Source organism: Musa acuminata, chromosome BXJ2-9, assembly GCF_036884655.1.
Source record: "Musa acuminata AAA Group cultivar baxijiao chromosome BXJ2-9, Cavendish_Baxijiao_AAA, whole genome shotgun sequence".
Taxonomy (NCBI): domain Eukaryota; kingdom Viridiplantae; phylum Streptophyta; class Magnoliopsida; order Zingiberales; family Musaceae; genus Musa; species Musa acuminata.
Genome location: NC_088346.1, coordinates 38,302,225 through 38,316,898, shown reverse-complemented (window position 1 = coordinate 38,316,898; position 14,674 = coordinate 38,302,225). Strand labels below are relative to the sequence as shown.

Here is a 14,674-nt window from a genome sequence, read left to right as displayed (position 1 = left end):
TATAATCTCTCTAAGTTTAGTAAGTCTCTTCCTCCTAGAGTTAGAAGGTTTCTAAGGGAGGAGTGAGGTCTAAAAGAAAGAGAGGTGTAAAGGTTCTCTCCTAAGCCTATGAAAATGAGAAAAAGAGTTATAAGGGTAGTTGATCTTCGTCCATTGGAAAAACGTTCAATAGTAGAATCCAATGGCCTTGAGTGAAGAGTAATCGGGAGTAGACGTAGGTTAAGACGACCGAACCACTATAAAATTGGTGTGCCTCCCTTTCTCTACTTGTTTACTTAGTTTGCAACTGCTTTATCTACTCGTTACTACTCTTGTAAATGTTTTAAGTTTAAATATCTTTTTGATACGATTTCATCAAACGAAGTTTTCAAAATTGATGTTTTTATCGTAAGCACTAATTCCACCCCTCACCCCTCCTTTCCTCTTAGTGTCGACTTGATCCTAACAGCTTGATAATTTAATAATGTATGATGATTTGAAGTAATGATGATTTTTTTGATTTATGGTTTATTGATCTTGATGACTCTTGTAATAAATCTTATTTTTTGGTTTAAATGATTATGTATGTTTTTGTTTGGCATAAAAGACAAAGGCATGCTTGTATGAAATAAATCACATAAATTAAAACACGTAAAAAAGGGGAATGCATTATTCTTGAAAATGTCTTTATCCCTAAAATCTTATCGAGTTTCTAATAAAAGAATAATTAATCTATTTGTCATTTTGAATCTCTTAGTGATTTTGATGATTTGATGATTTAAATTTGAATGAGTTTTGTGTATATCATAATCTTGAATTCTCAAAATTATAATTTAGGAGTTTCTTTATATGAATCAAGATCCCTTACTCTTTATTCTTGTATGATTCTTATATTTTATTAAAAAAAATTATCTAAATGAATCATGATTATTTTTTTAATTACAACTTAAAGTTTTCTATAAATCAACATTTTTCCTTTCACTGAAGAGATATATTAAAATTAACCATGATATGTCACTTGACTTCTTGATGTTTATAACTTGAGTTTTATAATGTATAATTTCTTTGTATTTACGGTTGTAAACCTTATGTTATGATTAGAGCATTGATGTAAAATAAAAAAATATATTGCACTATTGTATTCTTCCCCTATTCTTCTTTCTTACAATGATAAATGGGAGAAAGAAAATTGCTAGTATCTCAAAAGAATCAAAAGTGCTAGCTTGAATGTTAAACTTAGGCATATTAAATCTCCCAAATACAGAAATTCTTCTTATACATTTTTCAGATCATGATATTGATTTTTCGATTTTCATGATATTGATTTCTTTTTAAATCGAGATCATTTCCTATCATTTCTTCTATTTACAGAAAAAGAGATATATTAAAAATTACTCATGGTCTTTTGGTATTTATGATTTGATCTTGTATTTTTTATGATTAAAATATTCATGTAAATTTTTTTTTATATCTCATTTGTTATGATTTGAAAATTGATGTAAAGGGAAAAAAAATCACAACATTGTATTATTTCCTTCTTTTTTGATAATGATAATGGGGGAGATAAAATTGCTAACTTGTACATCTCAAAAGAGAAGCAAAGATTGCTAGCTTGCACATCGCAAAGAAAAGCAAAATTGCTAGCTTGTATATTCTATAAAATTTGCTAGATTTCATGTTTTAAGATGATGTAAAACTTACTATTTACTATCTTGCATTCTTTATAAAAAATTTGCTAGCTTGAACATAAAAAAAAAAAAACAAACATATTATCTTGCACATTTCAAGAGAAACAAAAATTTTACTAATTTTTATATCTTAAACTTACTAGCTTGTATTTTTAAAACTTGTTATCTTACTAGCTTGTATATTTAAAAAATTTGTTAGTTGCACATTTCTCCTTTTTATTGATGATAAAGGGGGAGAAGTTATGATGATGATATAAAATAATGCATAAAATACTCATGATATTATGATGATGCATATATAATGAAAAGTTATAATGATCATAGTAGGATGTAATGTACTTTGATATTTTGATATCATGATTATTTGAAATATTTATGATTTAGAATGATGCATGCAATGATGTGATTATTTAATTTTTTTAATATTCATAATACATGCAATGATGAAATAGTCATGATTTTCTGAATTCAAATTTTTTATCAATATGACATATTGATAAGATGAGTTTAGTTTAAACTCCGTCATCAATTGGTTATCATCATAAAAAAGGGAGAGATTGTTGAATCTCGGATTTTGATGATGAATTCAATTGATGGGTTAACGATCTAATCTATATTTTGAGTGACACAGGACTAGCTTTAATTAAGAAGATAAATTGATTAAAGTAGTGAAATCAAATGTTGGACCGGAGTGGAACATGTTAGGAGATTGGACATTGAGTTGAAGGATTAGTTGACGTACCGGCAGATAGACTTCATGCCATGAGTTCGGGCATCGGGCTAGAAGAATCGAATATTATGCCAAGGAGATCAGATGTTATAGAGGTCAACATGCCAATTGGGCAATACATCGCAAGAGAGGACGATATGCTGAAATGATCGGACGAAGCACCGGATGAACTAATGACATATCGGACAATATAGTATTTTGTTTGTAATCGATTGTGTCTAGATTAAAGTAGTCATGATTGTAATTGAGTTAGTTTTTAGAGAAACCCTACTAACTCAATTAGGGGCCTATTGGGCCTGAGTTGGGACTGTTTTGAAATAAGTGGAAAGCTTATTCGGTTACCCAAGGTTAGGTGGAACCACCTCTGAACTGAAAAATTCAAGAGCACACTTTTCCAAGCTGTAAGGCGGTGGTACTACCAGACTAGGTGATGGTACCACCCAAACACAATCCCCTAGATTGTGTTAGGCATTGGTACCACCAGTCTGGGTGGTGGTATCACCTAGTATCAGTACTATAGGTGGTGGTATCGCTAGGACCCAGGAAACCTATGATGAGATCTTTTTTTGCTTTATTTTTTAAGTCATCTATAAATATCATATCCTTTTCTGCTTAGTAAATCATGAAATTGAGAAGGAATGGGGGAAAGAATACTTTCATTTAGAGTCTCTTCCTCCTAGAGTTAGAAGTTTTCTAAGAGAGGAGTGAAGTCTAAAAGAGAAGTATTTAGGTTCTCTCTTGAGCTTGTGAAAAAGAAAAAAAGTTACAAGGGTAGTTGATATTTGCCTATTGAAAAAAAATCGGTAGTGAAAACCGATGACCTCGAGTAAAGAGGAATCAGGAGTGGATGTAGATCACGATGACCAAACTATTATAAAATTTGGTTTGTATTTACTTTATGCTTTTTATTTATATTGCAAACTGATTTTTTACTCCTACACTTATTACGTTTTTATATGTTTTTAAGTTAAACATCTTTTCCATACGAATAAAGTTTCTAAATCCACATAAGTTTTACAAAAACACTAATTCACTTCCTCTTAGTGTTGATACAGTCTTAACATCTTTTTCATTTCTTTTATATTAATTGATAACCATAATCAAAATCTAATTAAATTCATAATATATTTTATTTAATTAAGTAGGATCATATAATATAACTTAGTGTTCATGTTTTGCTTTATAGTTGGTGCCATTTTATACCGTCTAAAAAGAAAGAAAAAGATCTCTATGACCCATTCTGGAACACATTAATATGTCTGTATCTTCCTCAGCGGATCAAATGTTATGCTATTTTAGCAACATAGGATTGATCATATGAATGACTAGGCATGGCCAGTAATCCACCGAGTCCAACCGGCAGCTACCGAGTCAAATCTGACTCCATTTGTGTCTACCCAACCGAGTCCAAATCGGCAACTTTTGAGTCGAATCGGAGTCGATTTCGAACTGCCGACCCGAACTCAAGAAGAGCACATGGTGACCTCGTGCGAAAGCGGTAACCGCACTTCGGTGACAGTACCCTTCTCATCTGCGCTTTTCTTGCCCTTCCCATCCATTTCGCTCTTTTCTGGTCGGCGGACATCTGCGATGGAAGACGATCGGTAAATCTCACTTCTATGGCTGTTTTCTTTGCCGAAATCTCTTCCGCGTTTGAGGAATGCACACTCAAATTCCTTTGCTGATCACTATTGTGCATCGTTTCTGTTTTCTCGGCATAAAGCTCGGAGTTCGACTGGAGTCAAAATTTTACTTTTTGAAGATTATTATGGATTCGACGCCTTTTTTTCCTCACATGTTCGGAACGTTTTTTATCAGATCAGTTCATTTCTGATGCGGGCTTTCAAAAAGATATATTTTTTCCCTTATTTTGTGTTCAGTTGATGTTTTCCTTATTTAAGTTGATCGTTTGAATCTGAGAAAGTGACAAGGAGGAAAAATCCCGTTAACGTAAAATGGAATTTTTGCTAATTATTAGCTTATCCTAAGAATTTTAGGATCGGTTCCATCTTACAGTAAATTAATTTGAGTGAAAAAAAAACTTACTAGGACAAACAAAGATAAATGTTGGATAAATTTTTATTAATGAAACTAAAAAATCAGCGTCAGGTTATATTATATTTTACAGTTGGAGTGAGACATTGTCATATGAGCAATCTAGAACAATCTGCGCTTGTTGGATGGGATGAACCGTAGTAACTTAGTATGAATAGAATGATTTAACCATTTAGAGATCTTTTAATGGCAAATGTTTCAAATGAGAAGGGCTCTGAACTGTTTGGTTAATGCCCATTGTCCACTAGTTGTTAACCGCACTAATTTTGGTACTTAATCACATGTTAGACTTTTTGAAGGACCAGAAGATATATGTGACCAAGTGCTGTTTTTTAACACTAGGAGCCAATTTTCTAATTTCAAAAGTTTACTTGACTATGTTGTATTATATTTATTCAATTTTTTACCAAGATGTAGAATAACATGGCATTATCTTGGTCAAGTTTTTCTGTTACGTGGTTAGTGTGCTTTATATTTAGCTAGCTTAAATAGTAATTTCTTGTTCTGTCAACCTTCAATGAATTTTCTCTTATTAATGTTCTCTTGTTTGTGCTCAGATTGAACTCACCCAGCACTTCAGCGGTGATGCTTGAGGTTTTAGGCCACCGACTGCAATTATCTCAGGTATAGGTTGTAATGCATTTAACTTATATGTGATTTCATGGAATATGTGGAGGAAAATTGTACAGTAGATGATCTATTTTGTGGTTGACTTTTTAAAATTTCACCTTTGCCATAAATCATGCGTCCATTGCGATGACCTGTTTAATTGTCTTCTTTGCAGGAGATCCATAATTAGAGACTATTTTGGTAATCAATATATTTTTGATATTTGCCAATTCCTTATATTATTATGTTATTGAAAGGGGATTGTCCTTTCCATGACATTTTCATAATTTCACTGTTTGCTCAGGATTATTTTTTTGGGTTTCTGCCCTAATGAGACACTCTACACTATCCTTTCTTCTCTAGATGTGGCTAAAGCATGTTGGAAATACTATTCATCACACGGAAGCAACCTTTGAATTTGCAGTTACCATATCTTGATCTTTTGTACCATGCTTTGTGTCCCTTAAGATATATCTTAGATAATGCATATGATCACAATGGGGATGTGCTTTGGCACACATGTATATAACTGAGGTTATCTTGTTAACGAATTACTTATAAGATGTCCCACAGGAACTCTTTGGTTTTCATTTACTTTCATTTATGACAAAGATAAAGTTCGAAACCATTCTTAATTAGAGACAGTTAATTCATTAAGCTGGGCTATAGGATGATATCTTCTTAAATATTTTACTAGGACTACTTGTAAACAATGCTCTACTAATGCAACATTGCCTGAACATGACTTCATTTTCATGTGGCCTATTATATTTATAAAGAATTGCTTACTGCACTTACTTTGTTAGCTGTTCATAGTAATTCCTATAGTTTCAAAATCTTACTAGTGAAGTACAGACTAAATTTTTTGGTCAGAATAATTGTTTAAAATGCATGCTGATGGGATCAAAGGTTTTTAGAATTTTTACCGAGTAATGCCAATTCTGTTAACTAGGTTCAACATGCTGGATTTATAGATGATGTAGATTTATATATGACATGGAGAATAGAAACTGACAATTACATTGATAACAACTATAAACATCTTCATAAGTATGCTTTTGCAGGTGTATTTCACGATGAAGCTGTGTCATTATGTTGCATTTGGTGTTAACCTATGAACGATTTTAATTTTTGGTAATTGTTGGCAAAAAGTACAAAAAAGTTATATATTCTAGCAGGCTCTTCCACCAGGAAAATGCTTATTATATGTTCTATGTATATCGTAATCCTGACAAGCATAAATGTTGGATTTGTTGTAGTTGCCCAAAGTAAATCAGAGGCTAAAATAATGATATTATTTTTATGTTTTATGAAATCTTATGTTTTCAGGTTTAGGAAACACCTTCCATGAAGCTATATATAACTGTCGTATTCTTTTCCATGGTTTAGGCATCTAATGAGTGGTATCTTGGTGGCAGGATCCCAATTCCAAACATCTAGGGACCACAGTTTGGGATGCTTCGATGGTGTTTGTCAAATTTCTGGTAATGAATATTAACTTTTGATGTATCTTTATTCATCTATTGTGATGCGTCTTGGGGTTTCAAGTTTCAACACAGTTTCCTAAAGTTCTTAAGTGTCAACTTAATTAATAACATGGCTATATTTTTTTGAGGCTGATGTAGGATACTTTAGTGGTATTAATGGCTAGAAATACAATACACCTTTATCCTATTTTCATTTGCTTAACCCTTTAACATTCATGAAAACTACTCAAATTTAAGAAGTGCAATTCCATATTAAGGATTACTAATTCCAATAATAATGTAATTCTTCGAATTCCATCCTAGGTTGCAATCTACATAAATTATTTGTGAAATCACAATAAAATTCCAGCATTTTATAAATATTGTGTAATTTTCCACCAAACAAACTACAGCATCTTTCATTTTCAATTATTCAATTAGAATTGCAAGTTCATGTTTAGGAAAAAGTTTGGTTTTTCTTGTCCATGACCAAAACTGAATATTTTTGACTGAATATTGTAGATTTTTGGATCTGATGAATTTTTTGAATTCAGGAAAAGAATTGTCGTAAAGGAAGGTTTTGCCCATCTAAATTGAAAGGAAAACGTGCCATCGAACTTGGAGCTGGTTGTGGTTTAGCTGGACTTGGTGAGTTTTTCTCAAGTTCTTATGTGTATAGCAATGACTAATATGTGTAGGGCATCTAACTTCGTAATCTAAAGAGAGTACTGAGTGTTAAATTCTTCAGGAATGGCATTGTTAGGATGCAATGTAATTTCAACTGACCAAACTGAGGTGTTACCACTGCTGATGAGGAATGTGGAGCGTAATACTTCTCGGATGATGCAAGCAAATCCAGATTCAGGTGCCATCTGAACTCCATGATTTGTAGTTTTTGATTAGTTGCATTTTGGTATCTTTTGCTACCTTGCATATATTATTTGTTGAAGTATATGCATTATGCATATTTACATATTTTAGTCATCTATTTGCCATGCTGGATATTTTTCTATTTGTATCATATTTATGGCGCAACCTTAATTTTTGTCATAATATATCCGATGGGTATCAATCTTGTCATGATCTTTCTTCATCTAACCATCTTGTACTAAGGGGATATTTTTTTTCAACTCAAGGTTTTGAATACCATTCTGATCTTGGTTTTGACCGCTTGTTAGAGGTACCTATATACTGCATGGTATCATGATGTATATATCATTGGAAAAAAAATAAAAAATAGTACCGACTGGTACCTAGTTATTTGGTTGGGCACCAAATTATGAATCCCTGGTTAGACCAGTAGATACCAGGCAGTACATCGCATTGCCTCAGAATTTTGAGCTATCTCTTTAGTTTTTTAGTCATATGTTGAAAACCTACATAAAATCTCCTTAGATTCCTTTCAGATGTGAAGGCATGTATAGATTTTAATTGTGCTTTTAAGAGATAAGATATGGACGATTATCGTGGTGATGATCAGTAAACTCATGTATACGACATGGTGCTTCAAGCACTGCTCATTAGTAGGCGTTGATCAACAGCCAAGGTTATGTTAACAGAGGCAAGTCAAAGGCAAAAGGTCTCTGTTGACATGAGAGCAAGCATAGGTCAGCCGTCAGTGTATTCCAAAAGTAATGCTTCAAGGCATAAAAAGTTTTAGATAAGGTCTTGAATTAACTATTATATATATATATATATATATATATATATATATATATATATATATATATATATATATATATATATTTATTTATGTATATATATATATACATATATATATACATACATATATATATACATACATATATATATATATATATATATATATATATATATATGAGCAATCACATGGCTAGTTCATTTTATAAATCAGCATGATTTCAGATTTAATGGCATAAAATTTCTCCTCTCATTATTCCTTTACCCATGTTGACTGAAAAATCAATTATTTGTTTATAAAAAAAATGGCTAGTTTATGTCACTTGAATGTGGATATGTTATGTGAATTATTGAATTATGTGAAAAAAGCTCGCACAAAGCACATGTTATTAAGATTTTGTTATGTTGTTTCCAGATGTTGGCTGAAAAGTGATGCTAACCTACATGAGGCAAAAGAATATTATTTTCCTCTATTGTCACTGGCTTGTTTATGTTACATTCTTCTTAACAGGTTTAGCAGCATCATTTGGATCCATTGAAGTTGCTGAGTTGGATTGGGGAAATGAAGATCATATCAAGGCTGTTGATCCACCATTTGATTACATTATTGGGACTGACATTGTAAGTCATTTCGGCACTGCTTCATTCAGATTAAGGCTGTTAATAAAACAAGCAAACATGAGGTTGTAGTGTCATCTTATTTTCACTTGTAATATTCTGAAACATATATTTTGTTAGTGAAATGTAGTATATGCAAACCATTCACATACGGTGCTTAGCAACCATAGTTGCTAAGGTCCAATTGAGTAGTTAGTTGTATATTGGAAAATATTTCACAGAAATTATGTGGATCCAATACATTGAACCTCCTTATGCCCTAGATTGGTGGGAGCCTTGTTTTCACATGGGCTGCCCTTTAGAATGCAAGCTTTGACACCATGGTATCATGGCTCTTTTGCAACTTACGTGACCAGAGTTCAATTTACAGAGATGATTTCTCTACTTGTAACGTCAAGGTTGTGTATATTGATCGTTCTGTCACGAACGGTCATCGCACACCTGCAACAACATTGTTCAACGAACCGTTCGTTACTTTTGCATGATTGTACAGAGATATGACAGTATGTTTTGCCTTGGTTTTGGGTGTTTTTGCTTGTAAAAATGCATGTTCGAACAGGTTGCATCGCTATAGTGCGATCGCTCACCGCGCTGTGCAAAACTACCCCAAAATGGCTCTGTTTTCGCATGTCATGATTTGTTTTCTGCAGACCGCAACTACACGTAAAATGTTAGCCATCTCAGCACCCTAGAACCTCCGGGTGGCATAGGGCTGGATGGGGCTTCGGTATATTGTTGAGTGTTAAACAATCTTCACAAGTTCACACGTTAACTTGACGAGAACTTGCCTTCGCGCTCGGCACCTGGTGAGTAGTTGTTTGTGAACTTGCAACTATTCGTTTTACCTTCTAAAGTCCTTGTTTTCTTTTTCCCTCTCTTTTCTCTCTTGCACTCAAGGTGCTCGCTGAATTGCTTGTAAAGCTTCCCTTTTCGCGAGATTTCGGGACTAATCAACTTTCTCTTTTACAGGTCCTTCGGGACCTGAGTGAGGTTGCAAATTGGCTGACCCTTTGCGGATGCATATCGCAAGGGCGCATCATGACTTAGGTAATCCTAGCTAAGTCCGAGAAGTTGGCACAAGGATGCTTCGCTACTTAGACAACTCAAGCTAAGTTTGCGACTTTGCCGCAAGGGTGTCTCATGGCTTAGGCAATTCCAGCTAAGTCCGTGATAGTTCGGTTGATTCCTAAACCTCGTAATAGCAGGATTTCATCCATTACATCATATTTTTTGTAAAACTAGAAATGCTTTGCCTAGGATTACTGGTATAGACATAGACACAAATATTCTTTGAATTTTATGATTTTATAATTTTGAGAAGATGAAGTTCAAAGGTGTTGAGGCAACTTGAGTAAATGCTTGAAAAACTTAGGCAACATGAGTAAACAAAGGAAGCCTTCGAAAACTACTGTGTATATTTCTTAACCACTAAGGACATGACTTTTACAAAAAAAATGTCTTTTACATGTGGTTACCAACAGTGATATGCATGGAGCTAAAACCTGTCTGAAACCAGAAAAAGAAGAAGAAAAACATTCTGCTTTTCATTTTTGAATCCATTGACAAGTCAAGTATATGGTTGATTTTATCTTGAGTATTTAGTGGTAAATTCAATGTGCATTGGGTGAATTAATTCATTTTAATTTAATGGTCAGTTTTTCATGACAATACTTAGTAATTCAGGATAACAAAGATAGATTAAGGGAAACTGATTTGTTCGGATTGACCTGTTTCATGTGAAAATCATAAAAAATATTTCTTCCTGCAACTTATATATATATGTTTTGCTGAACTAATAACATCTATGGTTTGTTAATATCATTTTATAATCTGTTAAAATATATTTGATGTTGTTGGTCCAAGGTATATGCAGAGCATCTACTGGAGCCATTACTTCAGACAATTTTGGCATTATCAGGACCTAGGACTGTGATATTGGTAATGTTTATATTTTCAGATTCTTCTTAGTATAAAGTTTTACATGTTATGGTATTAAGACTATTTGAAACTCATTTAGTTAGGTTATGAGATCCGCTCCACGGTGGTCCATGAAAGGATGATGGATGTGTGGAAGCAAAATTTTGTAGTTAAAACCATCCCAAAGGCAAAGGTATGTGTAGGCATTGTGTGTGTTTCGGTTCAAATAAGCTTTTTGGATGATTAGCTTTCTACATTGGTTTTTTTTGTCTATTCTATGTTTAATTTAGTTAGTTTTTTGAACCATTTATGCATTATGCATTATCAATTTACAAAAAGACTTGTGACCGGAAATTTAACATAAACTTGAGCTAAAAGTTGATACAAGGCACTGTATACTCTCTCAAGATGGAATGTGACTATACTGCCCTTATGCTTTTAATTAAGGTTCCTTTGGATCAGAACTATCATTGAAGTTGAGATCGGATTGTTTACGCGTATCATTAATTGCTCACAGTTAAGAACTAAGAGGACATATTTTGTTATCTTTTGTTATATTTTGTATATACTAGTAAGATAACTTTAATCCAAGTCCTGGTGAGACTTAACTATGTCAGCAAAGGTGGGATCTTTTGCCAAATTCGTTTTTGATATGAGTTACACAAGATTCTGAGAATCAGGATCCACAATTGGATTAACCATTCGAAAAAAAAGGATCAGATCGGATCTTTCAGATTCAATGTACAGATTGAAAAATCGGATTTTGGTAAATTTTAAAACTATTTTGTTTTGTTTTTAAATTATTGATTATTTTTTAATTGATTAGTTTTATTGAATCTAACAATTTTAGTATTTTTATTACTAATTTGTAATTTTGGTGATGCGATTGCTACAAAAATATCAACATATATACACTGTTTGATTCAAGCATGCAGCAAAATTAAGGTATGTCAGGCGCAGGTCCATGTTCCTGTATGTTCCAGCAAAAATGAAAAATAATATACTGGCTGTGAGCCATCTACAACATCCCTCCATTGCCAGTCCTGAGATTTTCTACCACATGGATATAATATTTTGCAACTTTGTGTGATAATCTTTCCTTAAAACATGCTTCTTATGATCATATGCAAATTTAACTCTCATGCATACATCAGAAAATAACTTGGTATTTGTTATTACGATAGGTAAAAGTAGTCTTACAAAGAATGTAATCTATGAAATGACATGACACGATAGGTAAAAGTTTTTCTTTGGACAACTGATAGAGATAATCCATCTTGTGGATGCAGATGGATAGCAAGTACCGACACCCTAGTATTCAGCTTTTCATGATGGAGGTAAAAGATCAATCTAGATACAAGAATCCTGGACCTACTGCAAATCAAATTCCCGAGTCTAGTCGTGGTAGTGACGAGGATGGTCAAAGTTGTGAAGCAGAAGAAGATGCCAGGGATGCAACAGCTGGTGAGAACATCATGGATTTAGAACCTGGGAAGATTGATGACTGGGAAATCAGAAGATTGGGATCTATGGCTGCACGGCTTCTGCGAGATGTCAAGATAACATAGATTGCCGTTTTCCTTGGTCGGCTCTCGATTTGATCCTCAGAATGTGAAGGTAAAACCTGCAACACAATGGAATCATGCCTTATTTTCACTGAACACAGCCAGACTTGAAATTTCTGGTTAAATTCCTCGCCAACCCCCAGTCTGAAGTAAGACGTGAGTTTATGATAGAAATCCTCTCATCAGCCTTTCAGTTTTCCATGAGGGTGTGTCTGCCAAAAACACGGGACTAACTGGTTGCAAGTTGACCTGCAGTTTAGCTCAGTAGCTGAAGAAGGCAAATCAGTAGCATGAATTGGATGGTCCTTCATGGTGAGAGTGGAGGCTGCTAGATTGAGTTCAACTGTTATTTAGGTATTGCCTATTGTTTGCACGAGGAATTTTGGCATGAATGAGAGACTGACTATCATGTTATGTTGGGTTGAGATTTTACAAGTTAAAACTCCTTGTTTGAATCAAGTGTTGCAGAGTACAAGTATTATGAGTATTTGCAATGACATTGGGTAACGGAATGGGTAATCATCAACAGCAGTAATGCCATGATGATTAGTTGCTTTGGCTCATTTGGATATTTTTATTATTTTTCTGTATCTGTTTTGAGGTATAATAAGAAAATTATTTTCATGCAACTTTGGGTCACTGCCGTTAAGAGTCATGGAAATAATTCTTATATTTTTAGAATAAAGGAAAAGATTCTGTAGATCGATCAGGTCTGTCTTTTCTTCATTTTTTTTATATTTTCAGAATATAAAATATAGCGGTTGATAATGGACTTTCAGATTTTTTTTTTCTTTTTAGTCGTTAGAAAAAGAAATTTTAGTTCAAAAGATATTTAAATGATTTATTTTTTTTGTACTAATAAATATTTAAATGATTAGGATTAAATATTTTTTAAATAAAAAATAAATTTTAAAATTAGAATTAAATATTTTTTTGGTGATAGATAAATAAATGACGAATGTAAGATTCGACAATGTTCTTATCATATAATTTCACTGTTGGATATTTATTATTTTATTCAAATCTCTTTCATACTTGGTTAAAGGATTATATACCCATTCAAAATAATTTATTCTTTATTTAAATAATATTTGGGTAAATTTTTGGAAAAAGTTTATACTTTTTATAAATTTTTGCACAGCTTTCTCATTTTAAAAAATTCTCATAGAAAGTTTTAATTTTTCAAATTGGTAAAAGTATTTATTCTTCAATAAATTTTTGTCTTTTCCCTAAAATGCTATATCTTCTCTCTCCACTTTTTTAATGAACTATTCCATTCGATTGAACTGGTTTGACCAAAGAATTGATGTAAAATAAAGTATATCAAATAATTTATTTGATATATCAATTTGTATCATTAAAAATAATAAATAAATATACTACATTATATTTACTACAAAATAAAGAATAATATAGTAATAAATATTTATATATTTTTCTAAAAAAAGAAAAAAAATTAAGTTTTTAAAAATTTATTTATTGATTTTGCCCTTGAAAAGTTACATTTATTTAGAAAATATTAAAAATTATTATTTAAATTCTCCAAAAGAGAAAAGTTATATTTTTATCCATTTAAAATAAATTTAAATACTTTCTAAAAGTTTCAACTTATTTTGATCAGGCTATGACCTAGTTACACTATTTTCTAATATTGTAAGTGGTTTAAGACAATATTTCTTGGATCAAATTTTTAGAATAGATTTTCTACCTATTTAAAAGCTCAAATGTCAACAAATATTTCATGAAAACATCATAATTTGATAAAATTAGATAAAATTTTATAGTATTTAGATGTTGAAGAGTTTTTAAAAAATAAGAAATAAATATCATAAAATAGAAAAAGTTGATTTTTAATCTAACTGGGTTCAATGAAAATGTTTCAAGAAAATACCATGTTATTTTGATCAGGATTTGACCTAGTTACAGTATTTTTGAATTGACTCATAAACAGTGTCAGTGATTCAAGGCATTGATTTTATGGGATCAAATTTTTAGAATATGTCTTCTACCTATTTAAACTTTTAAATGTCAAAAATAATTTCAGAAAAGCATCATATTTTGATAAAATTAGAAGGATTTCAAGAAAATGGATAAAATTTTATAGCATTCAGATGCTGAAAATTTTAAAAATATATATAATAATTTTTTTCTAAAATAGAAAATTTAATTTATTATCTATTTGGATTCAATGCAAAGGTTTCCTGAAAAATCTTCAGTTGGTTTGACCAGAATTTAACCCATTGACATTATTTTTTAAATTGGCCTCAAAACAATGTAAGTGGTTCAAGGCCTTTATTTTGGGATCATATTTTCAGAATAAGTTTTCTACCTATTTAGAGCTCAAATGTCAAAATAAAATTCATGAAAGTATCATATTTTGATAAAATT

The 14,674-nt window shown here is 32.0% G+C and overlaps 1 protein-coding gene across 3 annotated transcripts; it reads left to right on the top strand.

Annotated features, from left to right (window-relative positions):
* The first annotated feature begins 3,910 nt into the window (after positions 1-3,910).
* Positions 3,911-12,745, top strand: LOC135623398 (uncharacterized). 3 transcript variants are annotated; one of them, XM_065126322.1, is made up of 10 exons: positions 3,911-4,001; positions 5,010-5,076; positions 6,480-6,545; positions 7,082-7,175; positions 7,276-7,392; positions 8,698-8,807; positions 10,668-10,742; positions 10,822-10,914; positions 12,011-12,338; positions 12,542-12,745. In XM_065126322.1, exons 1-9 carry the CDS (start codon positions 3,988-3,990, stop codon positions 12,287-12,289), a joined length of 915 nt encoding a protein of 304 aa, XP_064982394.1. In that variant the 5' UTR covers positions 3,911-3,987; the 3' UTR covers positions 12,290-12,338; positions 12,542-12,745. The 3 variants fall into 3 exon arrangements, with proteins under 3 accessions (XP_064982394.1, XP_064982392.1, XP_064982395.1); XM_065126320.1 differs by having other exon boundaries at positions 12,011-12,745; XM_065126323.1 differs by lacking the exon at positions 3,911-4,001 and adding an exon at positions 5,237-5,262 and having other exon boundaries at positions 12,011-12,745.
* The last annotated feature ends 1,929 nt before the right edge of the window (positions 12,746-14,674 follow it).

Bases quoted from the DNA above. Each gene is read 5' to 3' on its own strand.
- LOC135623398 (XM_065126322.1), top strand. The intron at 5,077-6,479 runs GTATAGGTTGTA...TCTTGGTGGCAG, and splicing joins ACCGACTGCAATTATCTCAG to GATCCCAATTCCAAACATCT. The intron at 8,808-10,667 runs GTAAGTCATTTC...TGTTGGTCCAAG, and splicing joins ACATTATTGGGACTGACATT to GTATATGCAGAGCATCTACT.